This window comes from Hordeum vulgare, chromosome 6H (assembly GCF_904849725.1).
Source record: "Hordeum vulgare subsp. vulgare chromosome 6H, MorexV3_pseudomolecules_assembly, whole genome shotgun sequence".
Classification (NCBI taxonomy): Eukaryota; Viridiplantae; Streptophyta; class Magnoliopsida; order Poales; family Poaceae; genus Hordeum; species Hordeum vulgare.
Window position 1 is genome coordinate 11,272,731 of NC_058523.1, and position 27,132 is coordinate 11,299,862.

Sequence of the window (27,132 nt, forward strand, 5' to 3'; positions counted from 1 at the left end):
GCGTGGCGTTGGGGTCGATGGTCATCGGCGTCGGCGTGGAAGGGGCCACGATGCTCACCTCCGGCGAGCATTCCCTGGAGAAGTGGTTGCCTTGCGGGTAAACGTGAAAGCCAGGAATCGGCTGCGTGGAAGACGTGTGCGACGACTTCGACAACATCATCCGAGGATATGCTGACGAGCCCGTGCTGGCCGCGGCCGCGGCAACGGCGGTGACAAAAGCCTGTGCTGGCTAGGGTTTACCCCTAGGTACAACAAGGCCTCCTCGTTGCCGCCTTCACCCGGGGCATTGGTGTCTTCTTGCTGCGTGGTGGTGGTGATGGTGGAGACAGCAACTGCCTCGCCCCTTGCATCCTGCACGTGCCTCCGGCCCTTCCTTTTTGTCGACTCCACGGCCCGCTCCTCAGGCATCAACTCCTTCTTTTTCTGCTTGGGCGACGCGGGGGCTTGCGGGGGGCGCGGGATTTGCCTCTGGCTTCTTCGGCGGCGCTGGACAAGGCGAGGGAGGTGATGGCGGCGGCAGCCTCGAGGTCGTTGTCCATGGCGGTGGGAGCGGGCGCTGGAGCGAGCGGCATGATAGGGGAAATGGAGGGAAAAAGTGGCCGCTTTGCCGCCGACTTGCGGACCAAGGAGGGGATTAGGCGTGCGTCGCACACGTCCGTTTCATTTCCGCGCCGACGCAAATCAGTCTTAAAATTGAACCCAAAATGGGTCAGCTGGCGTACAAAAAGCGAACGTGTTTTCGTTTGGATCAACGCGTTGGATCAACTTTTTATCCGCGCGCAACCCAAACGTACGACGACGGACGAGATGGGTCGCTCCGTTGAAGTTACTCTAATGACTAATATGAAGAAGATGCTCCTGTGGACACACCCACTGATGGTGAAAAGAACGCAGGCAGTGAGAACTCGGAGAAAAAATCAGTTCACACAATCGGAGTTAGGTCAGAGAAAGGAAGTGCAGCCGGACTGAACTTTGCACCCGGGGCGTTTACAAAAATCGGTCTACGTCCACTTCCTCCGGTCTACGTCTCGCCAAGGAAGAGAACAATAAAAGGCCATCATGCTTTGGAAGGAGATGACAACATAGCAGAAACAGCCAACACAGTATCAGGAGGCTCCTGTGTGGTGCGCCGCCGGATACAATGAATCTCATCTGTTGAAATTGTTGAGGTGCAGGCAAAACCTCGACAGTTGATTTCCCCAAGAATTTTCTTCCTATCATGCTTTTTTTTTTCTTCTGAAAAAGGGTATATATTATTATCACAAACATATCCATTACACCCAACCACTGCACCAACAAGATATCGAAAAATATTAAGGATACACACCACCAAAAATAATAAAAAGAGAGAAATATGAAAATAAAGACTTGTCGGAGTGAAGAAACACTCACAACATCAACACTCTAACCACTACGAAATGCAACATCCGGACCACAGAAGAGGTTCTCCAAAACACCGTCTTCAAAAAGGAAACAATGCACAAGCGTTGTTGATACCCGACCAAGGATCTTGAGTTTCATCTTGGAGAGAGTCCGAGATCCCCAAAACAATGCCTTCGCAAGGCCATTGCCAGATACAAACAATGAAGACCAGACCTTGGGCTTTCACCCTGTAAATCACGGCTCAGTACTCAAGAAGCACCCCAAAAATGTTGTTCGCATGTGTTGCCGCCTCCTCCCGCCAAGGTTGTCGCTATAAGTTCTCAACACCCGACACACAAGAGAAACAAAACCCGTGCCACCATTCTTCAACACAAACAAAACTCCTCTCCGCCATTACATGTCTCCGATCGCAGCCACAATGACTTTATTCACCACTGTCAATGTCGTGGACGTCTATACTTAGACATCTCCGATGGCACCGGCAAGACAACGAAGCTTCGCGCCACACCCCATGAAGCCTCTCTAGCCAAAGATGAGGGCGTGCCCGACCGGATCAATTCGGATCTAGATATTCAGTAGTGCCATGCGCCAAAAAATGAGATCTCTGAGAGAAAGACCGGAACCCATCGGTGTCCAGATCAAGGAGTCCGACATGAAGGGGAGATCGAAGTTTTGGAGCTCGAAGAACAACATCCTTTGGTATTCCACAGTCTTGATTGGAGCCAAGATTGTCACTAGGATAGAGAAGACTCGTGGCTTGCATGCTTGACAAGCAGGCCTACATCACGCAGCATACCAACCAACCTTTGGCCGACTGTCGATCGTCAGGGCTTTAGATATGAAGCACAGAAAATGGCCCAGCTTGGATGCTGCCGCCTATTTGAATCGATCCGCTTTTGATCGATGTAGACTAGCTCGCGACCATTGCCTTCCAAAGATCCCACGATTGCTGCCAGCAGCCGCCGGGATCCAGCGTCCGCCGCCTCGGTACCACACGAGCCATCAACCGCCTCACGAGGAGACTGTTGAAGAACGTTGTATGGGATTTTTTTTTTCTACGCACATGCAATATCTATCCATGGTGATGATCATTTACGAAAGGGGAGAGTGAATCTACATACCCTTGTACTCCCTCCGTACCTAAATATAAGTCTTTTAAGATATTTCACTAGGTGTCTACGTACAGAGCAAAATGAATGAATCTATACTCTAAAGTATGTCTATATACATCCGTATGTAGTCCATTAGTTAAACCTCTAGAAAGACTTATATTTAGGAACGGAGGGAGTAGATCGCTAAGCGGAAGCGTATATAACGCGGTTGATGCAGTGGAACATCTTCGAGATCCAAATTGCACACCGTCCCGCGATTCCATCACGATCCATCCCGATCTAGTGCCGAACGGATGACACCTTCGTGTTTAGCACACGTACAGCTCAATGACGATCCCCGCGTTCTTGATCCATTAAGAGGGGCGGAGAGGTAGATGATTTCTCCAGCACGGCGGTATGGTGGTGGTGGTGGTGAACTAATCCAGCAGGGCTTCGCCTAAGCACCGCCGAACTAGACTATAGGAGAAACAGATCTAGAGAGAAGTAGAGGGAGAACATGAAAATTAGGGTTAGGGCTGCCCCTAATTCCTCTAGTATATATAGGATGGAGGAAGGGGGAGAGGCAGCCTTAAACCCTCAAGGTTTGGCCGAAATTTGAGGTGAAGGAGTCTTACTCCAATCCTACTAGGAGTAGGATTCCTTCTCTCCACTTGGAAACCCTTTCCTCCTCTTCTACCTTTTGATTTTTTCCTTCTCAAACCTCAAGGGTCTCAGTGGGGGATTAGGCCAGCCCACTAGGGGCTGGTTTGTCTCCTCCCACAGCCCATGAGGCCCCTCGGGGCGTGACACCCCTCCCGATGGTCATCGGTACACTACCGAAGTACCCCGAAACTTTTTCGGTGATCAAACATGACTTTCTATATATATCAATTTTTACCTCCGGACCATTCCGGAGCACCTCGTGACGTCCGGGACTCCTAACAAATTTTGGTTACCAACACACATAACTCAATAATACCGACACGTCACCGAACCTTAAGTGTGCAGACCCTGCGGGTTCGAGAACTATGTAGACATGACCTGAGACATTCTCCAGTCAATAATCAATAGCGGGACCTGGATGTCCATATTGTCTCCTACATATTCTACGAAGATCTCTATCGGTTGAACCTCTATGTCAAGGATTAAGTTAATCCCGTATGCTGTTCCCTTTGTCCATCAGTATGTTACTTGCCCGAGATATCTCCATACCTAGTTCAATCTCGTTACTGGCAAGTCTCTTTACTCGTCCCGTAATACAAGATCACGTGACTAACTACTTAGTCACATTGCTTGCAAGGCTTATTGTGATGTTGTATTACCGAATGGGCCCCGAGATACCTCTCCGTCATATGGAGTGACAAATCCCAGTCTTTATCCATGCCAACCCAACAGACACCTTTAGGAGATACCTATAGAGCACCTTTATAGTCACCCAGTAACGTTGCGACGTTTGATACACACAAGGTATTCCTCTGGTGTTCGGGAGTTGTATGATCTCATGGTCATAGGAACAGATACATTGACATGCAGAAAACAGTAGCAATAAACTGACACGATCATATGCTACGTTTATAGTTTGGGTCTTATCCATCACATCATTCTCCTAATGATTTGATCCCGTTATCAAGTGACAACACTTGTCTATGGTCAGGAAACCTTGACCATCTTTGATCAACGAGCTAGTCAACTAGAGGCTCACTAGGGACAGTGTGTTGTCTATGTATCCACACATGTATTTAAGTTTCTAATCAATATAATTCTAGCATGGATAATAAACGATTATCATGAACAAGTAAATATAATAATAACTAATTTATTATTGACTCTAGGACATATTTCCAACAGAGACGTCATCCGCCATCCCGCCGACAAAATAGGGAGGCCCCGCCGCCACCACCTCACAGGTTTCGCTCGGCTATGGGCTCCGGCGGTGATGGGGAGAAGGAGAAGGTAACGAACGCCGGTGTTTGCAGATATTAGATCGCCGCCTGTGTCACCCGCGTTAGGCGACGCGGGGGCCTTATTCCTAATCGCTTCCTTTCAGCCCCCTACCATGCTTTGTATTTGAGAAACACAAATCGACATTGCAAGGATAGAGAGCTTAGCAAATTCAATGGGTTTTGATAATGCTTAGACCCCTATGAGTGCTCCACCTTGTACAAGCAGTGCTAAGGATGTCATGTAGGTAAAAATCTAATGTGACAAGTTAATTAAGAGAAGAGAGATGAATGAAGTGACCCAGGAAAAAATAATGACAAGCGTGCGAACCTAGACAAAACACGTAAATGAAAGAAGCCCACTAGAACTTTAGTTCCAAAATCATTACATGAAGGATGCTTAGCAAGGACAAGTTAAGCGCCTATACATTGGGGACTTTAGTTGCTAAATATTTTAATGTGCTTAGCATCTAATGTAAACACGGACGCATTGGAATTGGCCTTTTGATGTTAGTTAGTAGTGTCGGTAGAAGTGCTGTCATTGGCTTATTTTGGAACAAATCAACAAATATCAATGTTATAGGGTATTCTGACTACCGTGTGGATGTTGAAGTTCGTGACCCAGGTTGGGACCCGTGGAGAATGACTGGTGTGTGGCGAAGCCCAGACCCACCTGCGTCATCAAACTTGGAATGCTATCAAGAGCATAAGCACCGCTAGTGATCTTCTGTGGCTTTGTATAGGTGATTTTCACGAAGTCTTACGTCCAAACGAACACGACGCAGTTGGACAGAGGAGCAATGCACAAATTCAAGCGCGGACGCTTACATGTTGATGGACATAGGTTTAAAAGGCAGGTCTTGGACCTTTGAAAAGAAGGTATTAAGTGGCATGGGATTTCCACGACAGCTTGAAATAAGAAATCCAGGAAGATATAAAACAGAAGCTAGCTTCGCTATCTAACTGCCTGAGGTATTGGGATAGAGACACATTTGGATCGGTCCGGAATGAAATTAAAATTTTGAAGAAAGAGCTGGACAGGTTGCAAGATGATCCAACACGCACTGGCCCAAGCTATATGGAGCAGAAAATTCATGAAAAACATCTTGAGTTGTATCCCAAGCAGGGAGTACTTTGGTGTCAGCGTTCGAGAATAGAATGGCTCACTTCCAGGGATATGAATACAAAGTTCACATGCGGGCAAGCATGAGAAGAAAGAAGTAAATCATTGCCGAGTATGTTGGGCATTACAATGGAGGAATCCTTCCGAGCTAAAAGATCTTGTCTCAAAATTTTATAAAGAATTGTATATTTCGAAGGGAGTAACAAATATGGAGGCCATACTGGAGCACGTTCCCCGCAATGTCATTCTATACTCCATATACCAGTGATGAGGTCAAAACAACTTTATTTCAGATGTTTCCTTAAAAATCACCAGGACCAGACGGTTTTCCTATACATTTTTATCATAGGTATTGGGACGTATGTGATGAAGAGGTAACAAATGCAGTGCTTCGTATTTTAAAGCAGGGAGAAAGTGTGTAATGTATTAACGACACTTTTGTGGTTTTGGTAATGAATCCAACTTTTTAAAGTCAATCCAGGCCTATAAGTTTGTGCAATGTTCTGTATAAAATTGCATCAAAGGTGGTGGCGAATAGGTTAAAAGAATTTTTTCCTGACATTATTTCTCAAAGTCAAATCAGCTTTTGTTCCTGAAAGATTTATCACGGGTAATATCATATCTGTTTATGAGCGTTTGCATTTTACGAGGAGGAACAAGGCCAAATCCAATAGTCATTGCGCATTAAAGGTCAATAAGATGAAAGCCTATGAAAGGCTAGGATGGGGCTACTTGGAGGCAATCATGAGTAAGCTTGGCTTGGTTCGAGCCTAGATAAATTAGCGATGGTATAATCAAATTAGTCTCCTTTTCAGTTTACTTAATGGAGAAAAACTAGACCAGTTTAAACCCACCAAGGGTATATGACAAGGAGATTCAATCTCCCTTTATCTTTGAGGGCCTTTCGTGTGTCTTTAAATATGGAACTCAGCCATCGCATTTCGTGGGAGTATAGGCGGCTCCGACAGCTTCGGTTGCTAACCATCTTCTCTTTGCTGATGATAACCTACTACTTTTCAAGACGAGTAATGAGGGGGTGAATGAAGTGTCAAACATGTTTACTACTTACTGTGATGCTTCTGGTCAGAGGGTAAACAATGCAAAATCCTCCATCTTTTTTAGTAAGGGATGCTCTCAATCTATTTGAGAAGGTATAAAAAATACCTTAGTGTATATAATAAGAAGTTAAGCGAGAGGTACCTGGGCCTGCTAACTGATGTCAGTCTTTCAAGGAATGGAACTTTCAAGTACCTGGGAGATAGATTATAGTTGAAAATCAAGGGGTTGATGGAGAAACTTTTGTCATATGTACGAAATGAAGTACTCATAAAAGCAGTTGCCTAAGCAATGTGTATTCTATGGCGTGTTTCAAGTCGTAGTGTGATATTTGTGAGAGTGTGAGGTCAACGATATAACAATTCTGGTGGGGCAACAAGATTAGCAAGAGGAAGCCTTGATGGGTGATGTGTGCACTAAACCAAAATCTCTGGGAGGACTGGGATTTCGAGATACTGAATTATTGAATTTTTCACTACAAGCGAGATGGGCCTAGCGACTGATTGAGGGGCCATGACATTGAGAGCAAGGATCCTTAAGGTGGCCTACTGCGTCTTTTTTTAGAATCCGACTTGGGAGCTCAACCCTTGCAGAAATGGATAGCAATTCTGGACGGATGAGAACATGTAGTTCAGAGTATCATCGAAAGGATTGTGATGGGTGGAAGTACAAGCATATGGAAGAAAAACTGGGTGCCCCAATCGGTAATGATGAGGCCGATCGCTTCCCCGGTCGTTCACCCTCCCCATCTCGTTGCAGATCTTATAGATGCTTCGCGATCACCATGGCAAGATGAGGAGTTGAGAAGACTTATCGTTCCAATTGATGTCAAATACTTTCTATAGATTCCGCTGTGTACAAAGAAGATAAACAATTTCTAGGCCTCGGGAGAGGACCAAGGTGACAAGTTCTTTGCTAGTTCAGTATATTGGGTGCTCTTCAACATGAAATGTCAGCGAGAAAATCTTTTAGATGTGACGGGTGGGACATCCTCGGTACAACATGAGATGAAGGGCCGGACGTCCCTATGGAACATCAAGGTTCCATCGAACTCAAGAACTTTATCTCGAGACTATGTACTGAATAGGTGCGGACTGCAGAGGTGCTGCATGAGTCACATGCCCACAAGCTCAGCCTGCTCATTTGGTTCAGCAGAAGATAGTAGGAAGCAAGCTTTAATAGACTGTGTCGCCGCCAGATGTGTTTGTTCTCTGTCATCTAAGGAGCTGGTGGAGGCAATGTGTGACAATATAAGTTTTAATGGAAAAAATGGGTATTCAAGATGCATGAAAGACTACCCCACGACGATTTCACTCATATGGTGGTAACATTGTGGGAAATCTAGAGAACAAGATAGAGAGCTATACATGAAGAAATGTTCGATAGCGAGTTGCAAACCTATATATTTATCACTTCATTCCCGAGGGACATCGACATTCTCTCCAAACTAATACAAGTAGAAGTACATCAATCAGGCCTTCACAGTGGATTCCACCATCTCCATAGTATGTGAACGTTAATGCTGATTCATCGGTTTTGAACGATTATTCTGGTGCGGTGGTTGTGGTTTGCTGGGACAGTAACCAATTTTTTCTGAGTGCTTCTTCTATCACTTTCAAATATATTCATAATCCTATCACACTAGTGGTTTTGGCAGTAACAGAGACGCTCGCAATTGTGGAAGATCTTTATGTACTGAAGATTCAACTGGCGTTGGACGTGGTGGATGACACAAAACATGGATCGTTAGTGGATCACACAGCTATTGTACATGAAATAAAAGAGAGATCAGTTGTTTTTTCTGCTTGTGATTTTATAAATGAGTTTAGAAACTCGAATTTCATCGCTTACAATCTCGCTAGGCATGCACTTTTATTTGGGTTTGAAGGACGTGTTTGGTGAGGGCAACCTGAATATTTGAGTTTTATTCCTATAAATGTTGTGATATTTTGAATAAAGCCTAGCGATAATGTCTCAAAAAGGGTGGATGGTTTAGTGATTGTGGGCCACCGCATGCTGGGCATGAAGAACATCTATCGAGTAATTGGCTCAAAAAAATTTAAATGGAAGATAGAATTAAGGAATTGCTCAAAACAAGAGAAGGATTAGTTGATGGATACTTGCGTGCTTGTTGCTTGCATAGTTGGAAAACTTTGCCGCAACATGCTTAACCTAGGAGACTAATATTTCAAAAAAATAAATAACTTAGCAAACTAAGAGCATCTTCAATAGATGATGCAAATTGGAAGATGTAAAAGTGGGTGTTGCATAATTTATATCACAAAAAATATATTTTACATCTTCAAAAAAGAGCCAACTCCAATAGATGATGAATTTTTATGATGTAAAACTCCAACTCCAATAGATAATGTAAAACTAGCAACTTCAACTACTACTTCATTTGAAACATAATTCAAACATAACGAATTCAACTATTACTTCATTTGAAACATAATTAAACATAGTTCTAACTAAAAAGTGAATTAAACGATAACTGCTACTAATTCAAACTACTACATCCATCAAATTGATACTACTCGAAGGACTACTACTAGTTGAAACTACACCTTGAACTAAAAACTAGATTAAACTACTCCTCATCGGATCACTTGAACTACTCTCGGAATTCGTCCTTGCTGGTGTATTCGCACTCCTCGTCGTCCTCCTCCAAGTCACCCTAGTCCCCCGACTCTGAACCGACGGGGATCACCGTCAAGGGGCCGTCCTCGTCCTCCTTCTTCACCCACTTCTTCTTTTGGCCGGCGTTGCGCTTCCCCAAGAACCTTGCAATCGTCGCCACATATCTTTCACCGGGAGCATTGCGAAAGGTTGGCTTCTTCTTCTTGTTCTTGTTAATCTCCATCATCCAAATACCCTCTGGCACGAGGAAGTTGAGATCTGTCCTCGGCCTCCTAGCACGCCCCGCAACAACATCGTAGGCATGCACGACCTAGTCGGGGATGGGGTACGCGCTGATCCAACATCGGCGGCCCTCGTTGAAGAACCGGCGACGATGGCGAATTGCGTGGCTGTGGTGCGGCGATGGATGTGGTGCATTGACGGGGCGGCGGTGGATGCGGTGCGACGACAATGGTGAATCTGCCAGCAGTGGAGAAGCAGCGGCAAACACCCGACTCGAGGCGTGGGGCAGCGGGGGTAGTGGAGTTGCCGGCTTTGGCTCGGGGCAACGGCGGCACGATGCGGTGGGCGGGCGTGCGATGGCGGCAGTGTGACGGGAGTAGGAAGGAAGAAGATTGGGGTGGGGGGGGATGAATTGAATGATAGCTGACGGTTGGCACAGGGACGGGGTTTTAAATTAGCTGGGAGGTGCAGATGCGGTTCTATTTGCAACACTTTAAGCAGGTGATATATCTTTTTTACATCTACATCATGTGTTGCATGTGTCTTTTTAGGCGCTAAAATTTGTTACTTTTACATCTACAACTTTTTGAAGATGAAGATGCTCTTAGTATAGTGGTATAGAGTCAGAAGCAACACACATACGAATGGCAAGCTAGCGACACATGCACCCACCACGGCGATACCAACTACGCATTCGGTACTCTTGTCTTGCGTGATTTCCATCAATACTAATTTCTTATTTTTGTAAGGTCGATTTCATATTATAAACGGATATTTGACTGTTCTACTTCTACCAACTTTGTTTTTGATTATTATCAGATACCTTAATTTTCCCTTAATATGTTCGTACTGATTATTGTTGGCAGAGACAGGCATTACATCACCAGACCAATGTGGACATGCCGATAGGGACCATATATACAGCATCCGTCGGCGGACCCAACGACAGGATTTCAGAAAAGGCATTGTCTTCGATTCTCATTCCATTGATAGCGTCCTCAATGACTTCATATGTAAATATTGTTCAAATTATTAAGAGCCAATATATTCTATTCTTGTCCCAAGCCTCCAAAATCTCATGACCGAGCCTGAGTTGAAGTTTTTTTTCGAAAAGGAGGCCTTGCCCCGGTCTCTGCATCGAGTGATGAGCCTGAGTGGAAGTTGACACATCAATTGGAGGAATCGTATGTGATGAGCGCGTAGCCTTTTCTCTCTCCTTACCAATCCATGGCTATTTCTTTCTCCTTTTTCTCTATCCATCCATGTACAGTCACATGGTACCACGTGAACACGGGAATTCGCCGCCCTTTCTATTCAGTTTACTTGTGTCCAATGGTATACTGTGAACCATATATATGTTATTTATAGCAGATTTATAAGGAATTAGTTTTGCCATTAGTATAACATGTAGTATATATATGAGAATCCAACATAAATTATGACCCGCTGAGAGATCTATCGGCGGTTCAAATCCAAAGTAGCATCTTGCTTTTTGTGGTCCATATACGAACCCAACATATGTGGCCATCGCACGGCCGACTGTTACTGAAACTTCCTACCATTGTTCTACTTCTATTGTTCCTCTCTTCTATGGTTGGAGGCGCCGTGATTCCCGGGGCCACGCACCATCGCATTACAAGGACAACGTCGGCCAGTTTGAAGGACCCGCCTTAGTCGATACACCCCAATGTAATTTATTTCTGAAACACGTTAAAACAGTATAGGCAACAATTACATGAAGGACCTTGTAAAATAGTAGTTCTGTGGGACATCAACCCGAACGTGGTATTTTATGCTAAATAATCTAACTGGACGCGTTTTGCAATCCAACGCAATACCCTATCCGTATAGCCATCTCGTTGTCCGACATCTTGCAAACCGGACACCAACTATGGGGAAGCCTTGTGGGCGTATGGACCACAACCATGTACGTGTCCGACACCCTGGTCCCACTCAAAAACATCTTCCACGTCAAAGTCTTTTCTTGCGCGACCGTACCTCCGCTCCCTGTGCTGCATTCATGCTAGACCAGTGCGGAAGTGACCTCACTACAGCCGGCATTGGAGTGGCACGCCACCAGAGAGCGCTACCCGTGCCACGTCCTGGTGTATGCGCCTTTTCAGTGTTGGAGAGACGTGACCGGACAGGACGGGTGGATATCCACCTCATTTAAACCGGCTGCACGTTCGGGCATCGATATTAAACAAGCGTGACAACCGGGTAACTTCAACGCCCACATTGAGACAACCTGCCGCTTGGCCTAGCCGACACCGCTATTTAAACGTGGCCACACTTGGCACGATCCTCACCGCATCACATTGACTTTTGATCCTCCTTCATGCACCACTGTGATTGCGAGCTCTACTGATGTGGGAGAGCCTCTCGACGGAAATAAACCATGAGTTTGCCATCCTTGCGGCTTGCTAGCAGGCCCATCATGCGCGTCGGATAGGGTCCGGCTTGCCAGAGGTGAGCGATGACGACCCGTATCATCCGCTGACGAATAATGTGTCTGTTTCCGTTTTGGGGATAGAGTTGCCCTAAGCAAAGCAGTGTGTCCATCCTCCGACCGACGTCCTCCCATTCCATATAAGCCTTGGCCTCTATATAAGCTCTGTCCCGTCTTCCCTCCCCTTTGCGCTATCCATCACCATTGCCGATGGCTAGCTAGCTAGTCAAGTAAACGTGAAACAGGAAATAGTTAGTGAACTCAATTTGAGATAGGAAATAGCTAGCATGAGTGGCGTGTGGGTGTTTGAGGACGGGATGGTGAGGCGGGCGGACAGCGAGGCGCCGGGCGGGGCGGGGGCACGGCCGGGCAAGGTGCTGGTGCATGTGCCCAGCGGCGAGGTGGTGACCTCATACGACGTTCTGGAGCGGCGGCTGCGGGAGCTGGGGTGGGAGCGCTACCTCAACGACCCCTGCCTCATCCAGTTCCACCAGCGCTCCACCGTGCACCTCATCTCCGTCCCGCGTGACTTCGCCCGCCTCAAGCTCGTCCACATGCACGATGTCGTTGTCAAGACCCGCAACGTCTTCCAGGTCCGCGACGCCACCTAGCTTGCATGCCCGGCCGGCCTCGTGTGATCTACCTCGAAGCCGCCGGTTGCCATACATACCATCGTACCGTACGTATGTGTTGCGTGTGTGTTTTCGAATTGCGAGGGATTATATGATGTAGTAGCGCGGTGGTACTATGTGTGCTTGCCGGTCTGTATGTGTGTACCTCAACTCAATAAAGAACAGGCAACTCCGGACTACTCGTTTGGGACTTTGGGTTGTTATACATGTTCCTCAAATTGTATTTTGTGTCAGTCACTTTTGTCCTTCTTCATTTCCTGTTGGCTGGACCTTCTGAGAGAAGAAACAATCTCGCCCGAGAAGAACCAGTGCCATCATCTATCTTAAGGTAAAGCCATGACACCTTTATCTATTTTATTATGGGAAGTCACAAGTCCATTATCTATCTTAGGCGGAAGGGGATGCAGAATACCGTCAGAGGTTTTCACATGTGTTCCCGGGCTAAGAGGGATGACCGAGGCGATGGCTAGTAACGACGGTTGGAAGGTTGAGCGGAGAGCGGGGCGGTTACACGGTGCACAGTAGAGCACCGCCAGCCGGGGGGGGGGGGGGGGAACGGATACGGCGGAGTAGGCCAAAGCTTGATGGATCAGATTGTGGCTCAAGGAAGAATACAGTACAGAGGAAGAAGATGACCTATGAACGGTTGGATGTGTATTGCATGGTCATGATACAAAGTGACTGATGAGAACTGTTTATTCAAGCAACTGACGTTGGATGCTTCCTTAGTTTCTTTTCGTCCATCATCAGATTACACTTCAAATCGTCAAATATTACCCCTCACCAGCGGTGGCAAGTGAAAGAAACGGTTCAGCGAGTTCTTTTGTTATGCCGGTTCTACCTCTCGAGCACCACCCATGGGTCAGCGGGGCGAGGCCGTTGGTGCACGGGAGGGGGTTGCCCATCGGGAGGCTCCGACAGATGCAGACGGTGCAGATTCCGCCACAACAAGGCGACATGTACCTGCTCGCACAGTTTGGAAGTAGCGATCAATCGGTGAATCGATATATTAACTGAATTAATCGTCGACAATTAATTGATGAAATTAAACACAATAGGCAATAAAAATGGACACAATAGAACTTGAATGATATAAATATATACATTTCATATATGAAGAAAATGGCACTCCTTTTTTTACGCAATGGATCACGCACATGTATACAACAACAATCATCAAGAAACATTCATGTGGGCCGAAGTCATTAACAAACATGTATACACAACATATTTTTTACTGATTTCCGTGTGGGCTGCAACTCCGAGGGATGGCGGCCACACGACCGCGAAATATGAATGAAAGGTTTTGGCATCCATGTGGGGTCTCTAAAATACGTCGGTTGCGGGAGGTGGGAGGTCGCAAAGGAGGAGTGGAAGTAGCGGTCCGTACAGGAAGGAGGGGAACCAACAACGTGCCAATGAGGACCTGGCCACACCATCTGCGACGGGAGGATATGAGAGGAGCGGGAGGGCAGAAGGAGGGCCAAACCCTACCTATTTAGGAGTGGGAGGGGCTACAGGTCAAATAATTGGGCCTTGTTGGCCACCAGTTAACTTAAGAACAAGGATTAATTGGCCTAACGACCAATTAATCGGTCCAGCAGGCCATTTAATCGGCCACGTTCACACAGAAAATAGGTGTTAATCAATTTGGCCACTCTACAGATAGCAATTAACCGGCCCGTTAATTGATTAATAGAACAAATTCTTGAACAATGACCGCCCATTCCAATCATTATTTTATGCACATGTATAAGATTGACACGCTAATGACATGAGTTTGTCATGACATGGCCAATTTCAGTCATTTTTCCATACCACATGAATAGGATGACATGCTAATGACATGAGTTTGTCTATAAGATGCACGACATAACTATACTTGTGAGGTGGGAGAGTACATGTTGTAAGAACTAAAGATAGTGGATGTGGTGCCTTGATGTAAAATAGTGCTAGTGGATGCTGATTAAAGGATTTGGATGCTTAAATGAGTGAAATCCTTTCTACCGCTGCATCAACTTGTGTTTGAACTGTTTTTTGAACTCCCCAGGGAACAAGATCAAACTATTGTATGATCTCTCTGAAATTAAGCAACCAATTTGTTTCTAATCCCATGTCTGCAGAATTCTTGTAAGGTGCTTCTGAAGGAAGAAGCATCCTTGTCATCAATGTTGAGACTCACCTGACCCGCGCGTGGGTAGGAATAGGATAGCTCGATTGAAAAGTTTTTGATGCTTGAACATCTAGATATTTAAAACTTGTAGATTTCTCATATGATGGCTCCACGAGAACCTTCTCCTTTCTATTGGTTCCTACAAAATTATACCCCCCAAGTGTGTGGAGTGTGTTGCAGTTCTCCACAAAAATGGAAACAATATTTTTTATGAGGCAGGAGACGGAAAGTTCAGTGAGCACGACCCAACATTCTGATTCCTGCATGGGTGTGGATACAGATAAGGAAGACGAGGTCAGCAGTGCGTTAGCAAAACTGTTCTAATAAATGGCATTGGTGTTTAATCAATCTTGTACGTTGATCATGTTGGTGAAATGCAGGAGGCATGCTTTCTGTCACTAGTATAGTTTCCTATGGGCTGTCAAGGCTGGCAGACATGGACCAAACATTTTCCGAAAAGATGAACTCCGAACGTCAGGTTTTTGGATGTTCGGCCTGAACGCCTCGTCTGTCGTCCGATCTTGACGATGTCTTTGTTGCCAGAGCGTTGTTCCACCTCCACCTCGTCTCCTCCATGCACGAACGTGTCGACGTTCGAGTGCTCGTGCTACTGCGCCTGCCCGCGACGACCCGACTTGTCGGACCCGGCCATAGGCGACCTATCCCTATCTCCGGCCGCGGCCAAGAGCGCAGCTGAAGCAGACCAATGGAGGGGGAGGAGGTCCTGTGATCCGCCGAGCATTCCTGCTCCGTCCTCGCAACCCAGCGCCTATTTCGCCGCCGACCGCAAGGAGGAGCTCCAGAGGGCCTCCAACTGCCCCGCGTCAGTCTCCAATGAATTATCTACTTTTTTCTACTTGTACATAGTGAGGAATCAGCTCTGTGTTGAGAGGATACAGGGCAACAATCGGTGGTTTTGACCCCTTTCCACTAGCTCCCCACCTACTCGCCGGTGACTTCAGTGGCTTCCTCTTACCTTATAGTGTGCCCTCCAGTGCGTCTAGCTCCGTCACCTATGTCGACTCAGTCACTCCCTCTCGCTGTCCGGCGGTTACAGGGATGATTTCAAACTATATGATGAAATGCTGAGTTGACGAAACACGGTGAAGCTGGTTGCCAGATGATATTTACATTCGATATTTTGCTATGTGTGCCCATGCTGCCTTTTCATGCCGATACATTTTGTTCGGTTTTCCAGAATAATCAGTGGCATCTGGTGCTTGCTGTCGGAATTAAACCCAACATCCTGTCTGTGTCCGTGTCTACTACGTATACATGGATTAGTGTTGGACATAGGTGACGGAGCTAGACGCACTAGACGTGTTAGAGTATTAGTATAGAGCTAGCTATGCCTAGTATATATACAAGGAGCTGCCCCTTGTAAACAATCGGTGAGTGCCGTGGAAAAGCAATACAAAGTTACAACAGCCTCGACACGAGAGCACGTACGTAGCCATCCAAATCTAAGTATTCGCGTACGTTGCTTGTCCAGAATCGATCAAAGTAGAGATCGATCGCATGATTGTACACACGTCCAGGAAAGATCAATCAGGGACAAGGCTAGCTTTATGCCAGCAGAAAGCTTTGTTCGGCGACGTGGACTGGGCCAACACTTGCTCATCTTTGAGACAATCTGTGCTTCCTAGGCTTACTCGAATTCCAGGTCTAATTAACCTCTTTTTCCATTATGCAAGTAGTAGTTTTGACATGGTAATGCATAGCAGCTTTGATGCTTGTGCTTATTTCTCCACATTTTCCATGAACTAAAGACCTAATTTGCCACGATTTTTTTTTTACAAAAATAGGATATGATTCCAACTTAAGATGAAATTTTCATGGCAATGTCTCTCAAACTTTTATGTAGATGTTTTTACTGTGCAAAATAAAAACCATATATTGCCATGATGGCAGCTTTTCGTAGTGTCATCGCCATATCTATTTGAAGAATGATGCCATGGTTAATACGATATCAATGCAACATAAGATGCATTTTCCCCAATGGTAATGTCTCTGTCAATTATGCCCTCCGGCGAGCTTCCTCTTTCCCTCCGTCGGTTCGTTTTTTCATGTGAAATTCGAATGACCCAAATTCTAAATTAAGACTTACGTATAGCTATTTTGTATTAGATATTGTGTTTAGTATTTTCTGTGAAGATATATATTATTGAAATTTGGATACTTAATCCTTTCTTCTGGAAAACCAACTTCTATTTGAACGGAATTTTGCACCAACAGGATCAAATTATCGTATGACTATGACCTCTCTGAAATTATGCAACTTATTTGTTTGTAATCACATGTCTGCAGAATTCTTCTACGGTGCTTCTGATCGAAGAAGCATCGTTGTCCTCAATGTTAAGACTCATTTGATGCGCGCGTGGGTAGGAATAGGATAGCTCGCCTGAAAAGTTTTTGATGCTTGAACATCTAGATATTTCAAACTTGTAGATATCTCGCATGATGGCTCCACAAGAACCTTCTCCTTTCTATCGGTTCCTACAAAAATATACCCCCCCCCTACGTGTGTGGAGTGTGTTGCAGTTTTCCATAGAAATAGAAACAATAATTCTTATGAGACGAGAGACGGAGAGTTCAGTGAGCACGACCCAACATCAAGATTCCTGCAATATCTATTTAAGACCATTCATTCATCATGGAGCCCACCGGGAGTGTGGATACGGATGCGGGCGGCGTGCCTCGCTTCAATCTGCTCCTTCATATGGATGAGGCGCTCTTGCATTACATGGCGTAGGCAGGCTTCTTTTGCCGGGCCATGGCAAAGCCAGATGGTGTAGGACGGACAACGGAGCGAAAGAGAAGAGGTGGATGCGCTCGGACTGGCGGGAGGAGAGGACGAAGGTGGATCTGGCTAGGGTTGAGGGATGCCGACCGGCTTAAATAGCCGGACTTGGCCTCAAGCGGCGAGCCAAAACGTCACCACGCTTCACACCCTGGCCGGAGGAGACGAACGTCGGACCGTCGAGTTTGCAGGCAATTCCACGTGGGCCCTCATCGTCGGTCGACGTGACAAACGCGTCCGGGCGTGTCCGAACCTCCTTATATCCATCCTAGATGTGGGCTGGATATAACCGATGTCGGCCAGATCGGTCGTTTGAGAGCCGTTTGTCGAGCCCGTTTAGATCATATTTTTATGATCGGACAGTGACCTGGTCGTCCGTCTGCTCGTTCGAGACGAATGTGACGCGTCCGGCTGTCTATGCTCTAAGTATAGTAGTATAGAGTCCTGAACGACACACATGATCACCGATATTGTCTAAAAATATAAATGAGCGGCAAGCTAATAACACATGCACCCAACGCGGCGATAGCAATGACGCATTCGACACTCTTGTCTTGGCTGATTTGCACCAATACTAATTTCTTTTTTTTCTGGATTGTTCTACCAACTTTATTTTGTGGTTATTTTTAGATACCTTAATTTTGCCTTAATATGTTCGTATTGATTACTTTTTGCGAGAGACAGGGCATTCCATCACCAGACCAACGTGGACATGCCGATAGGGACGATACAACATCCGTCGATGGATCAAACGACATGATTTCAGAAAAGGCATGTCTTTGATTCTCGTTCTGTTGATAGCATCGTCATTGACTTCGTATATAAATATTGTTGAATTTATTAAGAGTCAATATATCCTATTCTCGTCCTGAGCCTCCAAAATCTCATGACCGAGCCCGAGAGGAAGAGGAACCGTATGTGATGAGCGCGTAGCCTTTTCTCTCCCTCCTTACCAATCCATGGCTGTTTCTTTCTTCTTTGTGTCTATCCGTTCTATTTAGTTTACATGTGTCAAATGGTACACTGTGAACCATATATATGTTATTTGTAGCAGATCTATCAGGGAATAATTTCGCCATCAGTTTAATATGTAGTATGTAAGAATTCAACATAAATTATGGCTCGTTGAGAGATCTAAAGTATCAGTAGCATCTTGCTTTTTAGTGGCCCATATAGGAACCCAACGGATGTGGCCGTCGCACGACCGACTGTCACTGAAACTTCCAACTATGTTCTACTTTTATGGTTCCTCTCTTCTATGTTTGGAGGCGCTGAGATTCCCGGGGCCGCGCACCACTGCATTACAAGTACATCGTCGGTCAGCTGGCAGGACCCACCTTAGCCGATACTGGGAGTTATTTCTTTTTGCACAAACACCCCATGGGTAATTTATTTATGAAACGCGTTAAGAACAGTATAGGCAACAATTACATAAAGGACCCTGTAAAATAGTAGTTCTGTCGGGCAGCAACCACAAACGTGATATTTTGTGCTAAATAATCTATCCAATGCAAACCTCATCGGTCCATATAGCCGTCTCATTGTCCGACACCTCGCAAACCGGACATGAACAAGGGGGAGCCTTGTGGGCGTCTAGACCACAAGCTTGTACGAGTCCGACACCATGGTCCCACTAAGAAACATCTTCCATGCCAGTGCTCTCTCTGGCGCTACTGTACATCTGCTACCTGTGCTTCATTCATGCCAGACCAGAGAGGAAGCGATATCTCACAAATCCGGCATTGGAGTGGCGCGCCACCAAAGAGCGCTACCCGTGCCACGTTCTGGTGTATGCGCCTTTTCAAGTCGGAGAGACGTGACCGGACAGGACGGGACGGATATCCACCTCATTTAAACCGGCTGCATGGTCGGGCGGTATTAAACAGACGTAACAACCGGGGAAATTACTTCAACGTCCACATTGACATAACCAGCCGCTTGGCCTAGCCGACACCGCTATTACACGTGGCCACACTCGGCACGATCCGCACCGCATCACATTGACTTTTGATCCTCCTCTGTGCACCACCGTGATTGCGAGCTCTACTGATCTGGGAGAGCCTCTCGACGGAAATGAAACACGAGTTTGCCATCCTTGCGGCTTGCTAGTAGGCCCATCATGCGCGTGAATGCGGATCGGGTCCGTCTTGCCAAAGGTGAGCGATGATGACCCCTATCATCCGCTGACGAATAATGTGTCTGTTTCCGTTTTGGGGATAGAGATGCTCTAAGCAAAGCAGTATGTCCATCCTACGACCGACATCATCCGATCCCATTCCATATAAGCCCTGGCCTCTATATAAGCTCTGCCCCGTCTTCCCTCCCCTTGGCAACGTCGATCACCATTGCCGATTGACACTTCTAGCTAGCTAGCTACCAGCAAGAACCCAAGGTAGCCAGTCAAGTCAAGTCGAGATAGGAAATAGCTAGGTAGCTAGCCAGGATGAGTGGCGTATGGGTGTTTGAGGACGGGATGGTAAGGCGCGCGGACAGCGAGGCGCCAGGCGCGGCGGTGGCGCGGCCAAGCAAGGTGCTGGTGCATGTACCGAGCGGTGAGGTGGTGACCTCGTACGACGTTCTGGAGCGGCGGCTGCGGGAGCTGGGGTGGGAGCGCTACCTCAACGACCCCTGCCTCATCCAGTTCCACCAGCGCTCCACCGTGCACCTCATCTCCGTCCCGCGCGACTTCGCCCGCCTCAAGCTCGTCCACATGCACGACGTCGTCGTCAAGACCCGCAACGTCTTTCAGGTCCGCGACGCCACCTAGCTTGCATGCCCGGCCGGCCTCGTGTGATCTACATATCTGTGTTTGGTGTGTGTGATCGAATTGCGAGGGATTATATGATGTAGTAGCGCGTTGGTACTATGCGCGCGTGCGTGTGGCTTGCCGGTCTGCATGTGTGTACCTCTCCTCAATAAGGAACAGGCAACTCCGGCCTGCTCGTTTGCGACTTTGGGTTGTTTAGATCGTTTCTTCGATTTGGCTATTTTACAAGTTCCTGAAATTGTATTTTGTGTCCGTTACTTTTGTCCTTCTTCATTTCCTCTTGTCTGGACGTTGTCAGAGAAGAAACAATCTCGCCAGAGAAGAACTAGTCCCATCATCTATCTTAAGGTGAAGCCATGAGATATCTATTTTATTATGGGATGTCACAACCCCATTATCTATCTTAGGCCGAAGGGGATGCAGAATATGGTCAGATGTTTTCACATGAGTTTCAGGGCAATGAGGGATGACCGAGGCGGTGGCCTGCAACAACGGTGGGAAAGGTTGAGCGGAGAGCGGGGCGGTGACACGGTGCACAGTAGCGTACCGCCAGCCGCGGTGGTGGAGGAAGACGGATAGGTCGGAGTAAGCCAAAATACGATGTACCAGATTGTGGCTTAAGGAAGAGGACGGTTGAGAGGAAGAAGAAGACCTATGAACGGTTGATGTGGATCATATGGTCATCAAACAAAGTGACTGATGCAAAGAGTTTTTTCCAGCACCTGACAATTGGACGCTCCCTTAGTTTCTTTTCGTCCATCATCAGATTACACTTCAAATTGTCAAATATTACCCCTCACCGATGGTGGCAAGTGAAAGGAACGGTTTATCCTTTTCCTTTGTACGCCGGTTCCACGTCTCTAGCACCACCCTGGGCCAGCGGGGCAAGGGCATTGGTGCAAGGGAAGGGGTTGCCCATCGGGAGGCTCCGGCAGATGCGACCGGTGTTATTCCGCCACGACACGGAAGAGGAGGTGATGGGTACCTGCTCGCGCGGTTTGGGTGTAGTGAGCAGTCGGTGAATCGGCCTATTAACTGAATTAATCGGTCGATCATTAATCGGTGGTATTTTAAACACAATAGGCAAAAAAGTATGGACACAATAGAACTTGAATGATATAAAATATCTACATTTCATATAAGAAGAAAATGGCACTCATTTCTTTACTCAATTGATCACCAGCATGTATATAACAACAATCATGAAGAAACATCCATGTGAGCCGAAATCATTAACAAACATGTATACACAACATATTTTTTTGCCGACTTCTGTGTGGGCTGCAACTCCGAGGGATGGCGGCCATACGACTGCGACACACAAATGAAAGGTCTTGGCATCCATGTGGGGTGTCTAAAATACGTCGGTTGTGAGAGGTGGAAAGTCGCAAAGGAGGAGGGGAAGTAGCGGTGCACAAAGGAAGGGGGAGCAACAACGTCACAATGAGGACCTAGCCACACCATCTGCGAAAGGAGGAGACGAAAGGAGCGTGAGGGGCGGAAGGAGGGCCAAACCCTAGCTATTTAGGAGTGGGAGGGGCTATGGATCAAATAATTGAGCCTTGTTTGCCACCAGTTAAATTAACAACAAGAATTAATCGGCCTAACAACCAATTAATCGGTTTACCAGGCCATTAATCAGCCAGGTTCACATGGCGAATAGGAACTAATAAATTTTGCCATGCTACGAGTTGCAATCAACTGGCCCGCTAACTGATCAATAGAACAAATTCTTGAACAGTGACCGCCCATTCCAATCATTATTTTATCCACATGAATAAGATTGACACGCTAATGGCATGAGTTTGTCTAAGATGCATGACATGGTTAATTTCTGTCAATTTTCCATACCACATGAATAGGATGACATGCTAATGACATGAGTTTGTCCATAAGATGCATGACGTGAATAATTTCATAACTAATTATGATGTGGTAAACGTGCATGAATTGTGAGGTGGGAGAGTGCATGTTGTAAGAATTGAAGATGGTGGATGTGGTGCATGGATGTAAAATAGTGCTAGTGGATGCTGACGGGCCACACTTGGTGAGGTGGAAATCTGCATGTTGAGAGAATTGCTTCTAGTGGGGTTGGACCTTCTAAGAATAAATGATTTGGATACTTAAATGAGTGAAATCGTATGACCTCTCTGAAACTATGCAACTTACCTGTTTCTAATCCTATGTGTGCAGAATTCTTGTAAGGTGCTTTTGAGCGAAGAAGGCATCGTTGTCATCAATGTTAAGACTCACCTGATGCGCGCGTGGGTAGGAATAGGATAGCTCGCTTGAAAAGTTTCCGATCCTTAAAGATCTAGATATATAAAACTTGTAGATATCTCACATGATGGCTCCACAAGAACCTTCTCCTTTCTATCGGTTCCTAAAAAATATACCCCCCAAGTGTGTGGAGTGTGTTGTAGTTCTCCACAGAAATGGAAACAATAATGTTCATGATACAGGAGACGAAGGGTCCCGTGAGCACGACCCAACATTCTGATTCCTGCAGTCTCCGTTGAAGAACTTTTCTACGTCGCGGAGCCCGCCTGGGTGTGGATACGGATGAGGAAGACGAGGTCACCGGTCCTTATTAGGTGGAGAACGTGACGTACTGGTGTGTATTGATTCTGGGGCGTGGAGAAGTCCTTGCATGCACCAAGGTCTGTTGTACTAATAAATAAATAGATCATCTGCCATTATGTTACACGTTTGGGACTTTGGGTTGTCTCGTTTGGGGCTTTGAGTAGTACTTGTGCACTGGACTTACATGCATGTTACTCTGTCATCCCAGTGCATGTTCACATAGGATGTACTCCCTCAACACGTAAAATAAACATTTTTTAACCATTAAATGATGATCATGATGATGAAGTTGATTCCCCAAAGATAATTATGATGATGTGATTCTAGTCAGTTCAACCAAAAATTGAAACATTTTACTTTCCATGAAATCAAATCTAAATTCTTGTCGATTCTCTTTGATCCTTATAATCAATCTAGGAAAAAACTCAATATTCTCGTCGTCACAATATATTCGACTTTTACAGTACCAACCTACCACTCGCATCAAATTTGAACTGCCAAAAGACTTACATAGAAAAAATGACTATCCCTAACCAGGTGGTTGGGGATGCTCTCAACCACCCTAGCATGTCCCTGCAACCAAACGTATCCTTACTCTCTTATCGCAATGCATGTTCACGTAGGATTTACTAGACAGGGACTCGTGCGGTGCAAGTCATCATTGCAGTACCATCTCCTCCTACCTCAGTGTTAATATAATGCCCGGATCAAATATAATGCATGCACACGTGTCTTACCTTATGTCATCCCACTAGATATATACATTGTCTTTTTCCTCAAGTTTTCAATTGGCGATATATCAAAAAAGTATACTACTGCTCCATAGTAATTGGAAGTTGTAGGAGGAGTATCTCCAAGTTAATAGAACCAGACCGGTCCACATGCCTGATAGTTTCTTAAAGGTTGAGTGGACATGATGTTTTTGCACCTGAGATCACATGAGCTTGGGTGAACAGTAAATTCGAAAAATATTATTAAAATGTTCAAATAAATTTGAATTTTTTTTGGGTAAACTTTGACAAATGTTCTAAGTGCTCGTCAAATTTCATTATGAAATCACATTTTTGGAAGTCGTGGCGGAGAGCGACGTGTCGTTGGAACTCCAGCTGAGCACCAGTGACAAATAATCAGAGTGTGATTCCAGCACTGAAGACAAATTGAAAGTTTGGAGGAATTGTGCTTCGAGACTACCCAATCGTCCGATCAAGATAAAATCGTTCATCGAGCCAATAAGAACACCGTAAGCATCTCTTTGCTGATATGAATTACAAGCTTATGTACCTTGCATATTTCAACACATACAAATTACTAATATATATGTTCATTTTCACACACTGGAAAAAGAAGGACTCTCAGTTATGCGCGAGTACCCATATGGTCAACGACATACTTGGCCTTCTGCTTAGCGAACACTTCCTCGGCTTGGTGAAATACAAGGGGAAGAAGGATCCAGCATGGACATGGGAACATTACCTTGTAGCGGATGATACCGAGGACATAGATCATAACTTATATGGAACCGTAGACGAACGAGTGAAGACCAAGTTCCAGGTAAGTTCATCAACTTCAATACTCAACATTTATGGCTTCCAAGTTATTTAACCCACGGCTTGATCTTATTTGTTGCGGCTACATGCAGGATTTCTTTATCTGTGTGCCGGGTTTCAAGACCCATGCAAATACGCATGTTGCTAGTTCGGCTAAGTCGATTATTAAGGGTATGTTCTATGAGGCGCGCATCAAGGCCATTATCACATACTCTGCGGAGCACCACAAGAAGCATACAGCGAAGAAAGAAGAAGTCCTGAAGTTTCCACGGGCTGGCCAGTACTTGAACCCAAGTAACACCATGCCAAATTATTCACTATATATTACTAAGATTGCGTTGAGCTCATGACTTGATGCATTTAATTGTTTAGGCGCCTCCTTATTGGCGTGCCTCGGAGTTTCCATGCTGGGAGATAATCGTCCATAAGTGGGCAAGTAAAGCATGGAGGAAGGTTCACAGAGAATGCCAAGCGTGCCGAAAATTGATGGGTGGCTCATCACATCGTGAAGGCTCGGCGAACCTTATAGTTTACGAAGAAATTTAGGTGTGTATTACCGTCGGCTAATACCCATCATGTTTGTTCATGTCAATGCTCACTCCATCTCGTCCCTCCTTTTTGCAGTCAGAGAATCTCGGTAGAAAGCTCAATACCATGCAAGCGTGGACGTTGTCCAAAAGGGGACCTGACGAAAAGAGTGGATGAACCGACACATTGGCTCTAAGGTGGAAAGAGGACGTACCGGGAGGTTTTTTTGCTATGGAACGAAACATTGGTCCAGAGTTGGTTGTGGCAAGCCGAGTGGACGGGATCTCATCGGCAACACAATCCTTGATACGGCCTCCATTCCCGGTCTCTCTTTATACGAGGCGCGCATGGATAGCTATAGTGCTCCAGTACTTCCTCGCTCAAACACACTGACTGCGCTGTCGGAAATCAAGATTTTGTTCTTTCTCGTTCTGGCGCTTGACATGGCGGACTTTGTGGCTAAAAAATGGCAGAACATGACGCTATGTGGCATGCATCGCTGATGGTGCAACACGAGGCTACGACGGTTAGGTTGCTGCCCATAATGTACTCAGGTTAGTCTTAGTTTTATTACGTAACATTTGCCTTGGGGTAGAATATGTAACCTTTCCTCGTGGGTAATATATGTAACCCCGCAGGGACGGAGCTCCCTTGTAGGCAATGGCGTCAATTGGCCCCAGTAAAATTAGCAACTCCTTCACTAATTTAGCACTAATCATTACTCATTTATAAAGAATGACCCCATTATCATAGACATTGATCTCATTAAACTTTTTTTCAAGCTTCGTCACTGTAATGCCGCCACCAATCCTAGACGTTCTCACTCTAACGCCAACGACATACGGTCAAGTGAGTTATGTTTAAAACCTCTTCATGAAAGCATTATTGCCCTTTGTAGTCATTGTGTATCAAATGAACTTGTCTTAACCTGACACAGTATGCCGTTGCAGATAGTGCTTATGTCAGCTGGTTCGAATAACCCTGCAGCTGGACATTCACAACATTCACATTGTGCTAGCCATTCCGAGGCCGTTGCTAGTACCACCTCGACGTCGCCAAAAACATGACTGGTGTTTAATAACAAGTCTTCATGCAAGAGAAATACCATTTATGCTGCCACTCCATCACTTATTATCAAAATGGCTTATTTTTGCTGCCATGGCCATAATATTCATAAATGATGTCATGACCAAATTTTTTGGTGACTTTGTAACTCACCAGTCCTTATTCTTGTTTAATAGGTTTATCTCGCGGATGACTTTGATTATCATGTACAAGCTGCTGTAGAACCCTAGTCATGCCTTTCCATAGGCCTGTGTTTTGTTGAAGCGGATACACATATTGTGTTTGATGTGTCTACATTTGTCGTGAGTACATTCTGGATAATTTTTTGTCATTGTTGTTGTATGTTCTTCCACGATGTACACGTGCTGATTAAATTGCTGTGACGAACAATGTATATTGATAATCTGTGCAATGTCGATCCTGCAAAAAAAATATTTTGCTGGATCGACCTGATAGGACATTTGCCTAGTACCGAATCTCCGAAAAGGGATGAATAGGCCACGCACCGAGCTCGTTCATCGAGTTCGCAACTCGGCAAACAACCCATCTTCGCCGAGTTTCCGTCCATCAATCTCGACGTTCCCAAGTGGGATAAGCCCTTGACTCAAAAATAAAATAGGGCCACACATTTGGCGCCTATTGGTTGTAGATTTGCCGAGTTCGATACTCGACAAATTATCCACCCAGTTGGTCAGACGGTTGAACTCGGCGAAATTTGGCGGATAAGGCACCACCACGCGTCTGTCCCTTACTAGATGGAATTCTGTCGAGTTTGCAACTCGGCAAACAAGTTGCCCGGTACGGCCTATTAACCAAATCGGTAGATATGTTGCAATGGGCAAACGTGTGCTATCACGTGGATTATTCCTATTGGACCGGGTTTGTCGAGTTTGAAATTCGGCAAAGAATTGTGTCATGTGACACTTCCGTTAACGACACCTCGAGTCTGATGGTGTGATTCGCCAAGTTGTTTCCGGTCGAAAGCCGGCAAACACTGTTTACTTATTCGTCGAGTTCGCGATAGAATGCACTCGGCAATACTAATGATTGCCGAGGACCGTCGAGCCGAATGCCTTGTGCCGAGTTGGAAATCGGCGAATATTTCGCCGAGTTTAATATATGCCCCGCCGGGT

General features: G+C 45.8%; 2 protein-coding genes across 2 annotated transcripts; both read left to right on the top strand.

The window, feature by feature from the left end:
- Positions 1-12,191: 12,191 nt before the first annotated feature.
- On the top strand, positions 12,192-12,657 carry LOC123403134 (flowering-promoting factor 1-like protein 4). The gene has a single exon (XM_045097098.1). It carries the CDS (start codon positions 12,192-12,194, stop codon positions 12,513-12,515), a length of 324 nt encoding a protein of 107 aa, XP_044953033.1. The 3' UTR covers positions 12,516-12,657.
- Positions 12,658-19,814: 7,157 nt separating this feature from the next.
- Positions 19,815-20,519, top strand: LOC123403135 (flowering-promoting factor 1-like protein 4). Its single transcript, XM_045097099.1, has one exon. The coding sequence runs from the start codon at positions 19,953-19,955 to the stop codon at positions 20,274-20,276; it is 324 nt and encodes a 107-aa protein (XP_044953034.1). The 5' UTR covers positions 19,815-19,952; the 3' UTR covers positions 20,277-20,519.
- Positions 20,520-27,132: the final 6,613 nt, after the last annotated feature.